General features: G+C 35.3%; 1 protein-coding gene across 1 annotated transcript; it reads right to left on the bottom strand.

Moving 5' to 3' along the window:
* Nucleotides 1–517: 517 nt before the first annotated feature.
* On the bottom strand, nucleotides 518–1535 carry LOC18102327 (glutathione S-transferase U17). The gene is made up of 2 exons (XM_006378081.3): nucleotides 1125–1535; nucleotides 518–1003 (listed from the first exon to the last, which is right to left on the bottom strand). The coding sequence occupies exons 1-2, from the start codon at nucleotides 1440–1442 to the stop codon at nucleotides 629–631; spliced, it is 693 nt and encodes a 230-aa protein (XP_006378143.1). The 5' UTR covers nucleotides 1443–1535; the 3' UTR covers nucleotides 518–628.
* Between the last annotated feature and the right edge of the window lie 18066 nt (nucleotides 1536–19601).

Raw genomic sequence — 19601 nt, 5'->3', positions numbered from 1 at the left:
GTTTCAACTTCTTTCACTTGAAAAATACATTAAAAAGACCCTAGAAGCTTTTAAAAACCCATTTATAACGACAAAACTACCTATAATCTCTACTTTTCTAGGCATTATTAAAAGAAAAAACCACTTTAATTAAACTTCCCTCAAGAAGTCCAACCAAATCATCCTATTTTACAGGCAAAATATCGATGAAATTCCCAAATTTTTGCATGGTTAATTTCACTTAAAAAGAAATTATATACTATTAGTTACATAAGAACAAATGAAAAAGAAAGGTAAATTTTAATTTGCATGGTTTATCCTAAATTTTAAAATTCTTTTTAAATATATAAAACATCTAAAAGAAAGAACAAACGACCCTAGATTAAAAATGGAATTTTTTTTCGGTAAAACAAAAAATTATAAAGGGTTTTTTCAGTCATGTTTGATTATTTTGTACCGTTATTTCAACAAGTTTTCTTAATTTCAAGCAAAATGGTGCAGCAAAATTACAAGCAAATGGTAACTAGAGCCCCCATCATTGTTCACAGCAAGTAATCTAAATTTATTTCTCCTCAACAAGCTTAATTTCTAGTATTCAAATTACATAGTTCTAGTATTTCAAGTTGCCCACAAAGCAATAATGGTTTATTTAGGAGTTCGAGCTGGGTGCTTTGAATTTGGCCAGAACCTTGGCAAACTCAACAAGCTTCTGTGTCTCTGGAAGGACATCCTTCACAGCAGGATGTGAAGAAAAACTAGTTGCCCATTTCAACAGGCTAGGAGTCTTAGTTTCATCAATCAGCTTCACTCCATTCATCTTCTCTATGGCTCTCAACCACCCCAAAAAGGAACCAAATGCAATGTCAAGGTACCCGATCTGATCTCCTCCAAAGAAACCCTTCCCTTTGCTACACCTGCTAAATGCATCCTCCAGCATCATCACCCCTTCTCCTGCTTGCTCTATCAACGCCTTTCGAGCCTCCTCTTCTTTAGCTGTTGCAATGCTTCTCATCGTAGGAAACCACTGCGTATATTCAATATGGCCAGGGAAAGATCAGGACAACATAACAATAAAGAAATCCAGAATCAGAACGTCGCAAATAATGAATCTAGAAATTGAAAGATGGAGATCAGAGAGGTGGTACCTTCTCATCGAGATAGGCAGCCCAAAACCGAGCAAGGGCACGATCATAAGGATCGGAGGGGAGGATGGTAGGTCCAGAAGACCAAACCTCATCAATGTACTCCACTATCACAAGAGATTCACAAATGGGCTTGCCATCATGAATCAGAACTGGGATTTTCTTATGGACAGGGTTTGATTCAAGAAGAAGCTGGCTTTTGGATCCCAGTGTTTCCTCAAGAAACTCATACCCCGCAGATTTAATATTAAGGGCAATTCTTGGCCTCATCACAAAAGGGCTCGGCCATGCCCCTATAAGCTTCACATCACTCTTAGCCATGATCGATAATATCAAGCCGAACAAAGTTCTTCGAGTGTGTGTGTTTAAATATATATGGAAGAAAACTTGTGGATGACAATGCAGGACGTATTTATTTGGAATTGGTGTTGGGTGTGAAAATATATTGCAGCCTCGCGGGTAGCTGGAACACAGGTTGTGCTTTCCTGTAATACAATCCTAGCATTTATTAGGCGGAGATTTCTCTGTACCTAAAATATCTGTCTGACATTACACCATGTTCACACTGAGAATGAAGCATAAATGAAATTATTCAGTGGTGGAGAAGCTCACCACGTAGTAATTTGACATTTGCCATCAGGCAGTTGAAAACACTGTGTTGTACTTGAATTATTTTTTTATTTAAATTTTTTTTTTATAATTGATATAAAAAATAAAATTTTAAAAATAAAAAAATATTTTTTGTTTTATTTTTAAGTAAATAATATTCTAAATTGTAATATTTATCACAGATAATTAATTCCTCATTAATTGGAGTTTCTTTATTCAAAGTAGCATATCACAGATAAAAAAAAATGTGGTAAATTTATAAATTTCAACAATTAATTAAAAAAATAGTATAATTTAGTGAGTTTCAGATATTTATGACTTTCTAAAAAAATAGATTTTGTTATTTAAATTTGTTTAAAAAAATTTAAGATTCATTAAAAAATAAAATTTAAAAAGTAAATAAATATTAGTTTTAATTTCAAGTTGTAATAAATGCAATATGTAATTAAATTTAAAAAATGATAGTGGTGAATGATGGTGAGTATAAATAATAGAGACTTATAAAATAAAAATTCAATATACATTATTAGGGATTAAGCTTGAATGGAATCAATAATATGAGTTTTTATCTCTTCATTGATTTTATTCATTTTGAAATTATGACTACAAAGTTTTTTTTTCCTTTAAATTTGAACTAGTCTTTGGATCCTGGTTCTGAAGTCCTTCAATAATTTTTTTTATGTGATGGTCATATTTATGTTTTAAGTTATATATATATATATATAACTTAAAAAAAAGATAATAATCTCAACCCAAGCAAGTAACCTTAGAAAAACATTAGAACATAATATTGTTTTTTTTCAATAAAAGCCTCATCATTTATGTTTTCATACATTGAGCACATAAAAAAAAGGTTTATTGATATCTTGTTTCAACAGTATGGAGCAAACATATAAATCGAATGAGAGTTGTTTACTTGGATAGATTAATGGAAGTTGAATGATGAATGCCTTCTTTTGTGGAACTTGCAAATTGTTTTTCTATTTTAACGTTTTGATTACTAGGGACTAGTAATGAGCAAGTTGGGGGGTGTGATTAGTACTTAAAAGTGCATTTTTATCAAGTTTTTATATCATCATTTTGCACTTGAAGTATTAATAACTCCTTAACTAAAGCATGTTTTATAATAACAAGTCTAATACTATAAGATACCTTTAATTTATGGTAAATGTTCATCTTAAATCTGCGCTTATCACATAAATCAAAGGATTGATTGATGAGTTTAACTACTGAAATTGAGAAGACAAAGAGAGGGGCAAGCTTAGAAAAGAGATGTTGGTTCAGTCCAAACTGGAACACTATTCGGTTATTTGATCATACTTGGAGCTGTAGAACTTGGTTTTAGGTCTAGTCTATATGGATGGAAAGCTAAGACATAGGCCTAAAACTTTCATGAAGAGTTCAAGATTCAAAAAGGTTGTTTTCAAGTTCAAATCAATAGTTAAAATAAATAGTTCAGACAAGAAGATAAGGATTGTTACCAAGTCAAGATGTGGCCACCCACTCAACAATTAGTCATCAAATCAATAGTTTTAAATTTTGGCTTATAAAAGGAGGCATTTGCTATGCATTTAGGCATCTTGGTTTTCATATCAAGATCATGTTCTTGCTCTCTCTCTTTATATTTTTGTAATGCATAAATTTTGTTTATATTAATCTCTTGTTTATGCTTTTCATTTCCTTTTCTTTACTTAGTTAACTTGTATCTTATTTATGTTCTTATCTTGTTTATTTATGTTTCTCTCTTTCATTATATTTAACTAAGTTTATTATATCAAGGTGAAAAGGTTACACTAATGGTGTAAGAATAAGTATAGTATAAACTCAACATTAACTTTAATGTTTGATACTAACATGTTTTGTATTTGTTATCTTGTTCACTTTTAATACTTTGCTTGTTAAATGGTTAATCTAGATTTATGTTGTATAACCCTTGGTACAACATATACTTGGCATTTTCATAGCCCAACCGTATGGTATAACAGACACCTATGCTATAAAAGGAACTTGATTTGTTGTTAACATAAGTTATAATTATGAATACCTGACAACATTTACAAGTATTAGCATTATTCGAATAAGATAACTAATGTAATCATGTTAACAATTTATAAACCAATTGGAACCTCCTTTATGTGTGGTTTCCAGTTGAGTAATAAAAAGAATTTATATTATTCTTGTTTGAAATACTATTAGTGGATTCTCTAACCTTGACAATTATTTTATCCTTGTTTAATCCTTATATGAATATCACATCTCAAAGCTCTCTTCAACTCTTTTTATGTTATTATCTATTTCTTTATTTGTAGTTTATACAGTTAACCTCCCTGTGGTTCGACCCCGGTCTTGTCGGGTTATTTATTACTTTGACACTCTTACATTTGGGAGAAGACATCAACTCTTTGGTCGTGTCACTCATCCTCGAGAAACGAGAGATAAAATCAAACTTAAGGAAGTCCAAAGTGTAAATAAACAAATAAAATAACAATGGTTAATCTCTTAATCTCCCATCAATGTCTAGGAGTACATGCATTATAAACAAAAATGCAATAAAAAAGGATAAAAATATAAATTTTCATAAATTTATTTACATGTAAACTTCAAAACTCAATTAATCATTGGGATTTAAATGAAATCTATGTCATGTCAAAGTGATAGGTCCTCTTTTTGATAGACACTCCAACACTCACATATTTAGGGCTTATGTGTTTAAATCTCTCCAATTCAATCAGTGAATATGTTCTACCATAAGCTTACTTTTCAATCTCATCTCCATTACTAAAATGTTACAAGCTATACATGAATTAAAAGGTCTTACTTTTCAGTTGTAATGGGGCTAAGGTTAAGGGTGAGGTAAAAGAAATGAGAAGAAAAAGGTTAAAACCAATGGAAGTAGAGCATTTTATAACAATTGAATTTTGAAACATGATATCTCATCAAAGCACACAAATTCACTATCTTTAAGCACCAATACGTAACTTTTTTTGATTTTAGAACACAATGGAATGGCTTTTCTTTTTCTTTCTTTTTTAATGGTCTACCTTTGGCAACTTTGCCCATTCTTTCCATCAAGTATCACTTTTTTTCCATATAATTTCCAACCATAATATCATGAGATATCAAGTACATGCTATACTAATCCTTGGCCAGAAGAAAATGAAAACATATAAAAAGTTCAGGCTTACAACATAACAAAGAAAAGATAAACAAACTCAAAAGGGCTCACTAAGGGTAATATGTTTTGGGTTGGCTTTTTGGCTTACGTGGTTAAAATTCCTAATGTCTTTATCATCTTCATGTATACATGTAATGTGAATGTAATCTCAACAAGATAGGAAGCAAATCTGATTTTTTTTTTTGGTTGCCTCCCAATAAGTGCTTTTGTTTTATATCATTGACTTGACACATGCATTTGTTTTATATCATTGACTTAACACATATGCTCATGCCTCATAGATTGCTTCAGCTAACTCCACGAAAGTAGTGAGTTATGTCGTCAAACCTTCATAAAAAGTTTTCAATCGATTCTCATTGACCTTGAGCACTTTTTTGTTTCTAAACTTGTAATCTGAACTGCACCATAAGGAAAAACATTAGAAACAACAAAGGGTCCAATCCAATAAGAGCACAACTTTCCAAGAAAAAGTTTCAAACGTGAATGATAAAGAAGGACTTTGTCTCCAACATGAAACTCCTTTCCTGTAATCATTCGGTCATGAAGACTCATGGTCTTTTCTTTGTAAATCCTTGCATTCTCGTAGGCATCATTCCATATCTCTTCTAACTCTTCCAATTGCAACTTCCTTGCAATCCAAGCGGCATCATAACAAAAGTTGCATTGCTTAATGACCCAAAAAGCTTTGTGTTCAAGTTCCACTAGTAATACATGCTTTCCCGTAAATCATCCTATAAGGTGACATTCTTATAGGTCATTTATAAGCAGTTTGATAATCCCCAAGTGCATCACCCAGTCAGAGACTCCAATCTCGCCGGTTAGGTTGTATTGTCTTCTCCAAAATGGACTTGATTTATCGATTTGAAATTTCAGTGTGGCCATTCACTTAAGGATGGTAAGCTGTGGAAGTCCAATGAGTCATACGATACCTACGTAGTAATGCTTGCATTGAACAATTGAAAAAACAAGTGCCACGATCACTAATGATAGCTTTAAGAATTCCAAACCTGTCAAATATGTGAGTCCTAACAAAATCTAAAACAATATTAGCTTAGACAATCCTTGGGAAGTCATATTTAGGAAGGTTACCATGTATATAATATAGAGATAATTATCTTAAGAGAAGAGGGGGAAATGAGGATAATTGAAGGTTCATTTAAACCATTGAAGAAAACTGGACAGATTTATCACCCTGATTCCAAAGAGGATTTGGGTCTAAAAATGATAAAATTTTGGAAAATTTTCTTCATAGAAGTTATAGCCAAGGATGCTAGCTTTCCAATAAGTCTAACCTTGCTTAATTTGGAGCTTTAGAACTCCAGATATAGATAGATATCTAAGGGGAGGTTGAGTTGCAACCTGTGCTGGCAATTTTGACAAGTTGTCAAAACAAGAAATTTAGTCATGTTAGGGGTAGAATCAGGTTTCCTTCCCTTGAAAAATGTGTATTACCGTGTCTTGGTGTTCGAAAGGAAGTAAGCCATATTTGAAACTAAATTTGTGATGATAGTTATGATTTGATAATGAACTATAATCTTAAGGGATATAATGGAAACACAAATGTAAAGGAAGCAATTGTAAAAAAGGAGTCAACCATCGCTATTATTATTATGTGAAATGTAACTTGAGTAAGAAATAATGTAGTATGCATGTGGATTCATGAGGGACCGCAAGAGGGGCACAACAACATCAAGTAATATTTAATCAATTCTTATCCATATTTGGTTTACCATCAAAGTTGTCGATGTCAAGAACCCTTGGCATCATTAGCCTCCTTACCCGGAGTAGTTAATCATAATAGAAATGATTGTCGATACTAATGCAATCTGTTGATATCATTAACTATTTCCGACCTGGAATAGTTAATCAACTTATCTTTTTCCCTTAACCGTGAGTAACCATGACAATGTTAGAAATCTTCACTAATATCATTCGTCACCCAATGACCTGGGATCAATTAATCAATTTAAGGAATGTCAGCTCTAATGGAACCCTATTGATACCTTTAGCTATCTAAACCTGGATAACTAATCAATATCATCTGAAATGCCGGTATTAATGAAACCTCATTGATACCATTAGCTATCCAAACTCGGAAAGCTAATCAAAGTCATTTGAAAATGTCGGTACCAATGGAACCCCATTGATACCATTAGCTATCCAAACCCAGATAGCTAATCAATGTCATCTCAACCTACTATTCGTACTGATCCCCTTTTTATTCTCTTATTAACATCATACACATAGACTACCAAGTTCAAAGCACTAACATGCTAAACAAATTAAAATAGCAGAAAATAGAAAGCCAGATACAAAGTATGGAAAGGTGTCTATGACTTCCCCGCCAGGACCCACACCCAACCTAAAGTAGCTAGGTGGGGAAATAAAATTAATCCTTGTTCATACATTGGCTTCTCCAGTACGAAATAGGTCACTTCAAATAAGTTCATTGCTCCGACCCAGAATACGATTAATCCAGCATGGGCTACATGAGCTCCCAGCAGTTTACCGGATAAATTGATAAGGCGGGCATTCCCAGCCCACCAAGCGAAACCTGTGGTTTCTTGGTCACGACTAGCTAAAGCTAAAGTTCCATTAAAGAGCGTTTCCACGGGGTAGAAACTCCTCAGGGAATATAAGGTTTTCATGAGGCTGATCTTGAGCTGCCATCCAAGCATGAATGCCTTCATTTAAAAGAATATTTTGGTATAAAAAGTCTCAAATTCAAGATCTTTCGCGGCACAGATTTCCTGAGAAACGAAGTCATATGCACGTAGGTTCAGAGCTAGACCAACTACTCTAAGAGCACTCATCCATAAACATAGGTGTAAGGAACCTATCTATTGTAAAAGCTTAACTGGTAATCTCGGGCAACTGTCTGGGTCCCGTGGCTCCGCCTACATCAACAAGTATACAATCATTACTTATGGGCATTTATTTCTCCTAAATCCAAAATCTATACAAATTTCTCTTTAATCATCTCATTCATTATTACCCATTTTTCTTAAATTTATGTCTCATGTTCCCACCAATCCTTTTCCTTAGGTAATTAAATAAGAATGCAAACCAACATCACAATAGGCGTAATTTCTCATTTGAATATTATTTTGTGTTTCATCCATAACTAACATTATAGAGTTCCATTTAAGGTGTGGTTTAATCCCTCAAAAAGCTAAGACACGGGGCTGTAAGTCTATTAAGGGAGAAGAACCCAATTCTGCTCCTAAAACCCTCAAAACTACCCATTATCAAGAAGATGACCAACTGTCCAGTAGGGTCTGTCCCGACCCCTTCTTGTTTATTATCCCATAGCTAGATTTCTAAAACTCTAAATTAAGCAAGGTCAACTTCCTTAGATAGCAAACATCCAAGGCTATAATGTTTATGCAAAGACCTAGTCCAAATTTCCCCATTTTTATGCTCGCATTCCCTCTAGAAGAGCAAAAGACAAAATTATCTAGTTTCGTCAACAAATCCCATAGCATTCACACATTACCAATTTAACTTATCCTCATTAAAAATCAATTCCTTGCCATGTTATGTACACTATAATGTTGCCAAAGACACCTTCTAAGAAATAGTTTACCCAATATATCATTATTTTGCAATTTATCACAATTGTAGATAATTCTCCCAATTTCATTAACTTATCAATCAACACTCTTCTCAACCCTCTCTAACACTTTAATTGTTATTCCTTCGTGCATTTTCATCATTTTAATTCATATAAACACATATCATCAAGCTAAGGATTTAAATAAAACACTCTTCCTCTTATTACATCAATGGTTGCCACACACTTAGCAAGGGACTACTAATTTTCTTTCCAAATTACTCGTTATTTGAGCTGATTTCAATCCTATTACATGTCACAAACAACAATTCAATTTAATTTCTCATTTCCCCTAAAACTCATCATGAACCCTAACCTTAATTTGATGAAAAATCAATGACAACTTAACAAATATTGCAACAACTTGTTAAATGGATGTTAGGACACCTTACCAAGGAGTAATATAGGTTTCAAGTGCTAATAAATCAAGGATTCCCACCTTTCTTCCTTGTTTGCTGCTGCCACCCCTTCCTTCTCACTTTATCCCTAAATTTTTCTTTCAAGAACACTTTAAATCTAAGTGATTTTGTTGTCTAAATTCTTTAATATCACTAACTCTTTTATTTTTCTTGTTTTTCTCTAGGTTTTTCTCTAGGTATTTCGAGGATTTTTCAAGCAAAAATAGAGTTTTCTTCTCTATTCCCTCTTAATCCTCCCCATGACCAGCCCAAGCCCTTTATTGGCAAAAATTATCAAATTCCCACTATGTCCCTTTACATAGTAACTTTTATAATTATCGGGTATTATTTCCCCCATTCTTGATATATTTTTAATATCGATTTCAATTGGAGATATCCAAATTCATTAATTTATACACCCACTGCCTTTCTTTCCTTATAAATCACTTCCATTAAAATTTAATTCATATTTTGAATCTTTTTTATTTTTTGGGCATTTTCGCACTTCTATATTTAAAAATTTGTTTGCTAACCATTTTTCTGAATTTCAAAGGTCCATATCATTGCCTTACTACAAGTATCAAATCCTCAATTTTTGTATTTTATTTGCTTAATTTCTTTATACACTTAATTTAGAAATTTTATAGAACTCCTAAGTTGTACTAGGTTTACATTTCTTACTCAAACATTTACAAGAAATGATTTCGGATCAATTTTCATATCCTTACCTTTTATATATACATATATTTGTGTCCTATTTATCAAAATTCACATATCATTCATTTTATTTTCTTTACTCAATTTAAAACATTTTTTCAATTTTATGCTGAATTTATACCCGGGGTTTACATTCTCTCCTCCTAAAACAAATTTTGTCCTTGAAATTTAGTCTCATACCTACATCCTTGAATAGATACGGATACTTCTCCTTCATCTCTGCTTCCATTTCCCATGTCTCTTCCTCTATCTGAGAGCTCTCCCATAACCTTTACCAATGAAATCCTCTTATTCCTTAACACCTTTTCACCCAAATCCAGAAATCTTGATCGATTTGGTTTCTAAGGTTAAATCTCCATTGACTTCGATAGGAACTTGTGGCAACACCCTTAATGGATCTGCATTTGCTTTCTGCAACAGTGATACATGAAATACATTATGGATCTTATCCAATAGTGTGGGTAAATTTAATCGGTAAGCAACAAGTTTAATTCTTTCTATAATCTCAAAAGGGCCAATGTATCTTAGAGTTATTCTCCCTTTGATTCCAAACTGAATAATACCGTTCCATGGTGCCACTTTCAAAAATACCTTATCTCCCACCTGAAACTCTAAAGGCCTTCTCCAATTGTCCGCGTAACTTTCTGACAACCTTATCAGGTGTCATTTGTACCATTTCTGACCCTAGTAATTTCCTTTCCCCCATTTCATCCCAATAGACCAGGGTGCAGCATTTCCTCCCATCCCATACAATGCTTCGTATGAGGCCATACCAGTTATGGTTTGGCAGCTATTATTATACATGAATTCCACCAAAGGCAAAAGATCTTCCTAATTTCCTCCAAATTCCAACACACAAGTTCTCAGAAGATCTTCAAGAGTCTAAAAAGTCTTTTCAGACCAATCATCAATTTAAGGGTGAAATGCTACTCTCAAGTTCAATTTAGTTCCTAAAGCCCGTTGTAGGCTTGGCTAGAGCCTCGATGTGAACCTTAGATCCCTATCCAAAACGATTGACACCAACACACCATATAGCCTAACCACCTCATTTACATACAACTTGGCTAATTTATCCACCGGATCCACTTTTCCCATGGGTTAAAACAAGTTAAGCTTCATCAGTCGCTCCACAATCACCCAAATAGCCTCATTACCCTTTTTATCCCTAGGCAATTCTGACACAAAATCAATGGTGATGTGTTCCCATTTCCACTCGGGAATCGATAAAGGTTGTAATTTTCCTATTGGCCTCTAATGTCCAACCTTCACCTGCAAGCAAGTCTCACAATTTTATACAAATTTTGCAATTTCCCTTTACATGTTAGGCCACCAATAGTACCCCTTTTAAGTCCATATACATCCTGGTACTCTTAGGGTGAGATGCAAAACGGGATTCATATGTAGTTTGGTGTGTTGTGTTTCATCCTTATTGAAGTTGGCTGGCAGTAGTGTTGGTTACTTGCCCTGGGCACTCGCTGGTCTTTATCATGCAAGTGTCTGCAAGAGTGTTTATCAGTAGAAGACATCCTTGTGTTGAATCTGTAAGTTAGGTTTATATGGGTTCAAGCTGTTTTGTCCAGTCTTCTCTTACAGGGTGTTCTGTTGGTTAGCTTCTGTTGTGTTGTTGTTTAGCTCTTGGTGGAAAGTTCAAACTGGTAGTTTGTCGTTAGCAACTTTGTCTTTCCCCATGGTTGCTTGCAATAGAGGAGCTTGATGGAGCATGGTATAGTGGCACCTTTGCCGCTACTGCAGAGTTGATCTGGTTGTAAGTCTAGATATTGCTCACTGGTAATGTTGCCCTCTGGGTCTGCAATGATCTTTTAATTTTGCATGGGCTGTGTTTTGGGCAAGATTTCTACACCTTACTGGCGTCCTTGTGTTCTAGCCTACTGATGCTAGCTGATGTTGTCTGAAGGGGCTGGTTCTCTAGAGTCGGTCTCGCTTTGTGGTCTGTTGTTTGGTTGCTGCTTCTTGTAGAATTGGTTGTGCTTCTTCATATCATTGCTAGAGAGCTTTTTTGCACCTTGGTGTTGTTTAGTCTGCTACTTCATCTTCTGTTGGAGTGGTTCTGTTTCAGTTGTCCTTCACTGGCTCGTAGAGGCTGTCTTTGGGTTATTGTGCTAACTCTACTTCTCCCCAGGTACCCGCAATGGATCCTAAGAGTTTGTTTGGGATGATGCTGTAGTGTTTTATGTCGCTTGCTTTGTTGTGATGATGTTTACTCACTTCTTAGCGGGGAGTGCTGGATGGAGCCTGTCCTAGTAATGACTGAAGAGTTGGTTTGTTTCGTTGGAGATGTGTTGATGGCTCACTACTCTAGTGTTTGCGTGCTACCTGTCTTTCTGTTTGTGGGCAGGTTTCCAGCTGTTGATGCAGGTTCATAGATGATTGGCTCTTAGTGGCTCAGCCTTGCTGTTTGTCAATGGGATGGCCTCCAATGATGTTTCTTGGTTGCTGACATGGATATTGCTGATTTCCACGCTTCTGCAGTTGGTGCAATGGTCTGCTATGGAGCTATGTGTAGAGACTTCATTCCCTCTACTGCTTTGCATATTATTTGATGTTTGTTTGGTGCTTCTGGCATGTATGCTTGCAAGTTGCTCATGATGTTGCATCTGTCTACTGGTCGAGTAGCCTGTTGCTACTGTTTTGAAGTTGGTTACTGAAATCCCCTTTGTTGGGCTGGATTGCCTCTCTGTCGTGCTTGTACAGGGCCATTATTGCAGGGCCTATGCCTTGATTCAACTGATGCCTACAGAACCTTGTGTATTGTCCTTGTCCAATTGTGATCTGGGCTAGTTTTAATTTTGTGGTTTGTTTTGTGGAGAAGTGTTTGATGGCCATATCCTCTGTGGTTTGGTGCCAGATTGTTGTTTTGGTTTAAATTGCTAGATTGTTTGTTTTGTATCAAGGAGCATCTTCCCTTTGCTTGTTCAAAGGAGCCTGTTTCCTTTTTTTGCTTGTATGTACATGCATGTATACATTTGAAATGGTGTTTGAATACCTTGTTCCATCTTTTCCTTTACTTTCCTTACTTCTTCATCCATCTATCGAGCCTCCAAGACCTTATCTCGTAGTATAGATCAGATTTTATCTGAGACAATAATGAACCTTCCGGCCTCACAATTAGTTGTAAGTTCATCCTCTGTTAGGTTGTCCCGCCCTTGTTCCTCCATATTACTTACTATTGTTTTCCTTTTTAGCTTAAAGCATCAGCACCTATGTTAGCGTTTCCTAGGAGATTATCAATAACACAATCATAGTCCTTTATCAACTCCACCCATCTCTATTGTCGTATGGTTAACTTCTTATGTGACATCAAATACTACTCTTATGATCCGTAAAGATTTGAATTTGCGACCCATACAAATAATGCCTCTAAACCCGAAGAGCAAACACTACCGCTACAAGTTCCAGGTCATGTAAAGGGTAATTCACCTCATGTGGCTTCAGTTGTCTCAAGGCATAATTACTTGTCCGTGTTGCATAACACAACCCAAACCCTTTTAGGAAGCATCACTATATACTATATAAATCTTTTGTCCCTAAAGGAAAAAACCAATATTAGGCTGATGTGAGCCTTCTTTTCAGCTTCTTAAAACTCTCCTTGCATTCTTTTGACCAAATAAACCTAACTTCTTTGCAAGTAAATCGGGTCAGATAAGATGTTATTGTGGAAAATTCTTCAATAAATCTCCAATAATACCTTGCCAATCCCAAGAAACTATGAATTTTTGTCATGTTGGTAGGTCTTTCCTAATTCAAAACTACTTCTTGATACAATCCAAGAAAGGTCAAATTCAGATTTTGACGTAAAATTTGCTACCATCCAGTTTTATGTTATTGATCATAACTCCAAATCCAACCATTGGATCGAGTTGAGACTTTACCAAAAGATTCAAGAGGTATTTGTCTATGTTGAATTAAACTTTCAGTTGAATTGGAATTCAGAAAAGACTTGCGATATAGGTTAGAACCGGTTGTATACTTTTTTTTAATTACTTCATTTTGACTTATGGGCTTCCTATTTGGCAATAATCCTTTTCCTATAAGGATGTGACAGTTTATTTTGGGAATCTCCTAGTTCTACAAGGATCTTTAATAGGCTGCAACATAGTTTCCAAGTGTGACAATAATTCATTAATGTTTCAGAATCCTTTTTTACAAGGATTCCTCATTCATCCTAACTAAACAATGAAAGAAGGGTTGGTAGTATTTAATGACATATTGGTTTCTAAGGATCATTGGGCAGATAAAGACATAGGATTTTAGGTATTTATCTTTATTTTTGTTAGCTAGAGTCCAAGGCTTTTTTGGGCTTAATTAATACTTTGTTTTCAATTAGGATCCAAGGCTTGTTTAGATCAGTTGTGGGCTTTCAGATTAAGGTTTTTTGGTTGGTTTTGTAAGTTGGCCAAATCAGTCCACTAGGGTGAATCCATTAGGGTTATTTTTTCAAGAATAATTTAAACTCATGTAACCTAAATTTCAATAGCAATTGATGAATATTACTTCTGAATTTTTCAGTTTTAACATGTGAGAGTGATTCTTGGATTCAAAAGTTTTTGAATGAACTGAATCTGACTTATCAAAGATTAATTGGCTTTGTGGCGTCATTCTACATCATTTCAATAGTATTGGTGCCTTGGACAGGTTTTTCATTGTGCACACTCCTATCAGACCTATTTCGTCTTTCCAAAATTAGATCTCAATCTTGATTATGGGTTGCGTAACCATGTGATCACGAGGTTCGCATAACTTCTACCTTCCTAGATCCATAAGTATCCCTTCTACAGAAATGACATGTCCCAAAAATACAACCTCTTTAAGCCAAAATTCACACTTATCTAGTTTTCCATACGACTTATTCTCCGTCAAAACCTATAACACACTCCTCAAATGTTACTCGTGTTCTATATAAGAGCTAGAATACAATAGTAGATTATCGATAAACACTACCACATGCATATCCATATATACTCGAAATACCATATTCATCAAATCCATAAACATTGTCGAGGTATTTGTCAACCAAAAAGGCATCATCAAAAATTCATAATGTCCACAACAGGTCCTAAAAGTAGTTTTATGTATATCATGATCCTTAATCCTTAACTAGTGGTACCCAAACCTCAAATTTATCTTGTAAAAGACTCTGACACCCTTTAATTGATCAAACAGATCGTCTATTCATAGAAGCGGGTACTTATTCTTCACAGTTACCCTGTTCAATTGATTGTAGTCAGTGCACAATTGAAAGGTATCATCTTTCTTCATTATGAAGAGTACTAGAGCTCCCATTGAGGATTGCTAAGTCAAATGAATTCTTTATCCAACAATTCTTGCAACTGAACCTTTAGTTCAGCCAATTCCATATGTGCCATCCTATACGGGCGATTGTGCTATAGGGCTGGTTCTTTAGAAAGTGTCAATTGAGACTTCAATCTCTCTAATGGGAGGCAATCTAGGTAATTTCTCTAGGAACACATCCGGGTATTCCCTTACAATAGGAATACTGCCTAGTTCTACACGCTTTATTTCTTTCCCTTTTTTCTTTACTAACGAGAATTAAACAACTAGGAACTACTTTTCTCTCTCCTTTAAATACCACCCTTTTCCTATCTATGTCTTGAATTGTCACCTTTTTTTTGTAAATCCCCGTAAAAAAAGAGAAAAATGGATCGGCTATAAATGCAAGACGAGGAAAAAACAATGACAAAGGAATTAACAAGGAAACAGGTGAAGAAATTATGAGGGAAAGAGGATGAGAGGGTTGGTTGCATGCAAGGAAGGAGAAGTTAAAATCTTCAACCAAATTTGAGTTGAAATCCAAATTTCCATGAAGTAAGAACCCTAAACCTAATTGTCAAAACTAATTTGAGATTTGATTAGGAATTGTGCACCAATTTCAGGATTTGTAGATTAGGGTTCTTGAGCGAAGTTGAGGGAATTGTAGAATTTGTTAGAATGAGGTTAATTAAATTACTATAAGTTGTTTTGAACATGAAATCATGCAAAAAAAAAATTTCCAAAGAAAATCAATGACCAAGGGACATGAGTGGCCGACCATGTGAGGGTTGAATGAAAGGAAAAGAAATTCTGAATTTGTACCTGATAAATTATTTAGTTTAATGACTAAAGAGCCTTTAAAATATTAATATTATAACTTTTTCATCAAAATAATATTATAACTTTGTTAAAAATTAAAAACAACTAAAACTTTGTATTTCATCAAACACTTCATGTACAATATAAGCATGATGATCCTTTTTTTAAACTCTAATATTTTGTGTATAAAAAAAGAGGGGGTAATACTTGACTTTCCAGAGCCAACCCACGAAAGGATCCTAGGGTTCCTAGGAAACAACAAATTGTGATCTAATTTACTAATAGAGTATTTACGAGTGTAGTTGTGGTTGCTTTTTCATGTGTTTTTTGTTCGGAAATACATCAAAATAATATTTTTTATTTTTTTAAAATCATTTTTGACATCAGCAAATCAAAATGATCTGGAAACACCAAAAAAATATTAATTTTAAGTAAATAAAAAAATTAATTTTTTTTCAAAAGCACTTTTGAAACGCAAAAACAAACAGGCACTAAAAAAGGTATACTTGGAGTAAACTATTGCATGGAAAGGAAAAAAGGGACCCTTAATCCCCTTAGGTCAAGTTCGCCCAAGACTAGATGATGTATGAATTAGGTGTGGTAGGAAGTTTACTAATAATAAAAAGCATGAAAATTTGATAATAGAAAACTTCGTGAATCAAATGCGTATGTTATGTGAGATACAATCAAAATTTATTAACCATGAGTATAGCTTATGGTTTGGCTTAGGAGGAGTCATGAAATGGAGAAAAAAACATAGGAATGGTTGTCTTGAGAGAAAAAGGAAATTAAGATAATGGAAACTTCATCTAAAAACCATTGACGAAAACTAGACAAATTCGTAACCTTGGCCTAAAAATGATAACATGCAAGGAGGGGTTCTTCATAGAAGTTATAATCAGGGATATTAGCTTTCCAACAAATCTGACTTCACTTAATTTGGAGCTCTAGAACTGTAAATATAGGTAAATTTATGAGTAAAGGTCGAGCTATCACCTCTGTTGGTAGATTCAACCAATTGGAAAAACGGGGAAACTTAGTCGTGTTAGGGGCAGAATCAAATTTCTTTCACTCAAAAGATATGTGGTGCCGAGTCTTAGAGTTCAAAAGGAAATAACCCGTATTCAAAACTGAATTGGTGATGATAATTATATCCGTACAACATGTTCTGACCTATATCGCAAGTCTTTCGAACTCTAATTCACCTGAAACTTTACCCCAACATAGACCAATACCTCCAGGATCTTCAGGTCAAGTTGCAGCTGATCCAACGACTGCATTTAGAGTTATACTCATTCATGTAAAACTGGACAGCAAGAAATTTTATGACAAAATCTGAATTTGACCTTGCTGGGATCATATTAGATTGGAACGTGTATGATATGATCCGGGCAATGAAAAAACAATCAGATTCGGATTCTGACGTAAAATGTGCAACTGTCCACTTTTACAACAACAATCATAATTCTCATTCCGACAGTTGAACGGGCAGAAGTTTTACATGTTTTTCTACCTTGTGATGCGAACCTCGTGATCACGTGGTCACGCAACCCACAATCAAGATTGAGATATGATCCCGGAAAGCCGAAATAGGTCTGATAGGAGTGTGACACAATGGAAACCTGCCCCAAGGCACCAACACTATTGGATTGAGTAGAATGACGCCACGAAGCCAGTTAATCTTCGATAAGTCAGATTTAGTTCGTTCAAGAATTGAAGAATGCAAGAATCACTCTCACACGTTAAAACTGAAAAATTCAAAAGTCATTATCATCAAAGCTGCCAAAATTTTAGCTTACATGAGTTTAAATAGTTCTTGAAAAATTAACCCTGATGGACCCCTTATGTGGACTTATATGAGGTCCACTCAAAATTGACCCAAAACCCTAAACTGAAAAGCCCATAACTTAATCCAAACAAGCCTTGGATCAGAGACAATGCTTTTAGGAACTCCATGCAAACGAACAATCTCTTGAAAGAACAAATCAGCAACATGTACTGCATCGTCAGTTTTGTTGCAAGGAATGAAATGGGACATTTTGGAGAATCGATCAACCACGACCATTATTGATTCCTTTCCACGCTGTGTTCTTGGTAACCCAAGTACAAAGTCTATGCTAACATCTATCCATGGTTGCTCTAGAATAGGCAATGGCATATACAGCCCATATGCATTCTCTTTACCCTTAGCATTCTTGCAAATAGCACATCTCTCAATCACCTTGTGCACATCCCGTAACATGCTAGGCCAAAAAAATGTTCTTCCAGCAACTTATAAGTCTTCTTCTTCCCAAAATGACCACTAAGACCACCACCATGAGCCTCTCGCACAAGCAACTCCCGTAACGAACCTAAAGGAATACACATTCTACCCATTTTGAACAAGTAACCTTCATGCATAAAGAACCCATCACAAGCTCCCTTTGCACATTTGGCAACCACATTAGCAAGGTAGGAATCATTAGCATACTGATCCTTCACTTGTTCAAAACCCATCAGCCTTGCATTCAACATAGAGATCAGTGCATACCTCCTAGAAAAAGCATTAGCAACCACATTAACTTGCCCTTTCTTGTACTTTATGGTATAAGGAAATGACTCCATAAACTCCACCCATTTAGCATGTCTCCGATTCAGCTTGCTTTGCCCCTTAAGAAACTTCAAGGATTCATGATCAGTATGTATAACAAATTCTTTAGGTAACAAGTAGTGCAGCCATACCTACAAGTTGGTATCAAAGCAACTGATGCGAATCTCGTGATGATGTGGTCACGCAACCCACAATCAAGATTTAGATCTGATCCTGAAAATCCAAAATAGGTGTGATAGGAATGTTAATGATGAGATGCTTTGTCCCAAACCACTATTACAGAGACATATATCTCAAGCTCCAAGGTCTGAATCAAGGTTATAAGACAGTAGATGAATATCACAAAGAGATGAAGATAGCAATGATTCGGGCCAATGTTGTTGAGGATAGAGAAGCCACCATGACTAGATTTCTTAATGGGTTAAATCGGGAGATTGCCAATGTTGTTGAGCTCTAGCACTATGTGGAGTTAGAGGACATGGTTCACATGGCTACGAAGGTGGAGAGACAACTTCGAAAGGGACATGCTCGGCCAGCGTTTAATTCGAGTTCTTCATCATCTTGGAAACCAAATCTAAAGAGAGAGAGTATTGTCCAATCGAGGTCCTTTGTTCCTTCCAGAACCGAAACACCAAAGGTTAAAGTTGATTTCCCTACTAGTGCCAAAGGTAAATATGAAACTCAACCTAAACGTACTCGTGATGTTAAATGTTTCAGGTGTTAAGGACATGGACATTATGCTTCAGAATGTCCAAACAAGAGAATCATGATGATTAGAGATAATGGTGATATGGAATCTGAAAGTGACAGATCTGATTGTGAAGGCATGCCACCATTGGAGGATAGTGAAAAAAGTCAGGAAGGGTGATGAGAATTGTGTGGAAAAATTAGAGAAACAACCTAATTTTTACGCTAGAAAGGGTGAGGTCAGATCTGCATTTTTCACTAACAAGCCAATGATTTTACTTGTGTACAAGGAGGCTTACTTTAATACTAATGATCTTGATCATATTGTGCCTAGTGTTGCTATTTCTTTGTTGCAGGCATTTCATGATGCGTTCCCCGACGATACTCCTAGCGGATTACCACTATTGAGGGGGATAGAGCATTAGATTGATTTCGTACCTGGAGCTTCAATTCACAACCGACCAGCCTATAGAAGCAATCCCGAGGAGGCAAAGGAGCTTCAAAGGCAAGTTGATGAGCTGATTGAAAAGGGATACATTCGTGAGAGTATGAGCCCATATGCTGTACCCATGCTACTTGTTCC

The sequence above is a fragment of the Populus trichocarpa genome, chromosome 10 (genome assembly GCF_000002775.5).
Source record: "Populus trichocarpa isolate Nisqually-1 chromosome 10, P.trichocarpa_v4.1, whole genome shotgun sequence".
Classification (NCBI taxonomy): Eukaryota; Viridiplantae; Streptophyta; class Magnoliopsida; order Malpighiales; family Salicaceae; genus Populus; species Populus trichocarpa.
This window is presented reverse-complemented; position numbering and strand designations above follow the sequence as displayed.

Coding starts and splice junctions, on each gene's coding strand:
- LOC18102327 (XM_006378081.3), bottom strand. CDS start 1,442: ATGGCTAAGAGTGATGTGAAGCTTATAGGGGCATGGCCGAGCCCTTTT. Junction 1,004..1,124: donor CTGCCTATCTCGATGAGAAG/GTACCACCTCTC, acceptor GAATATACGCAG/TGGTTTCCTACGATGAGAAG.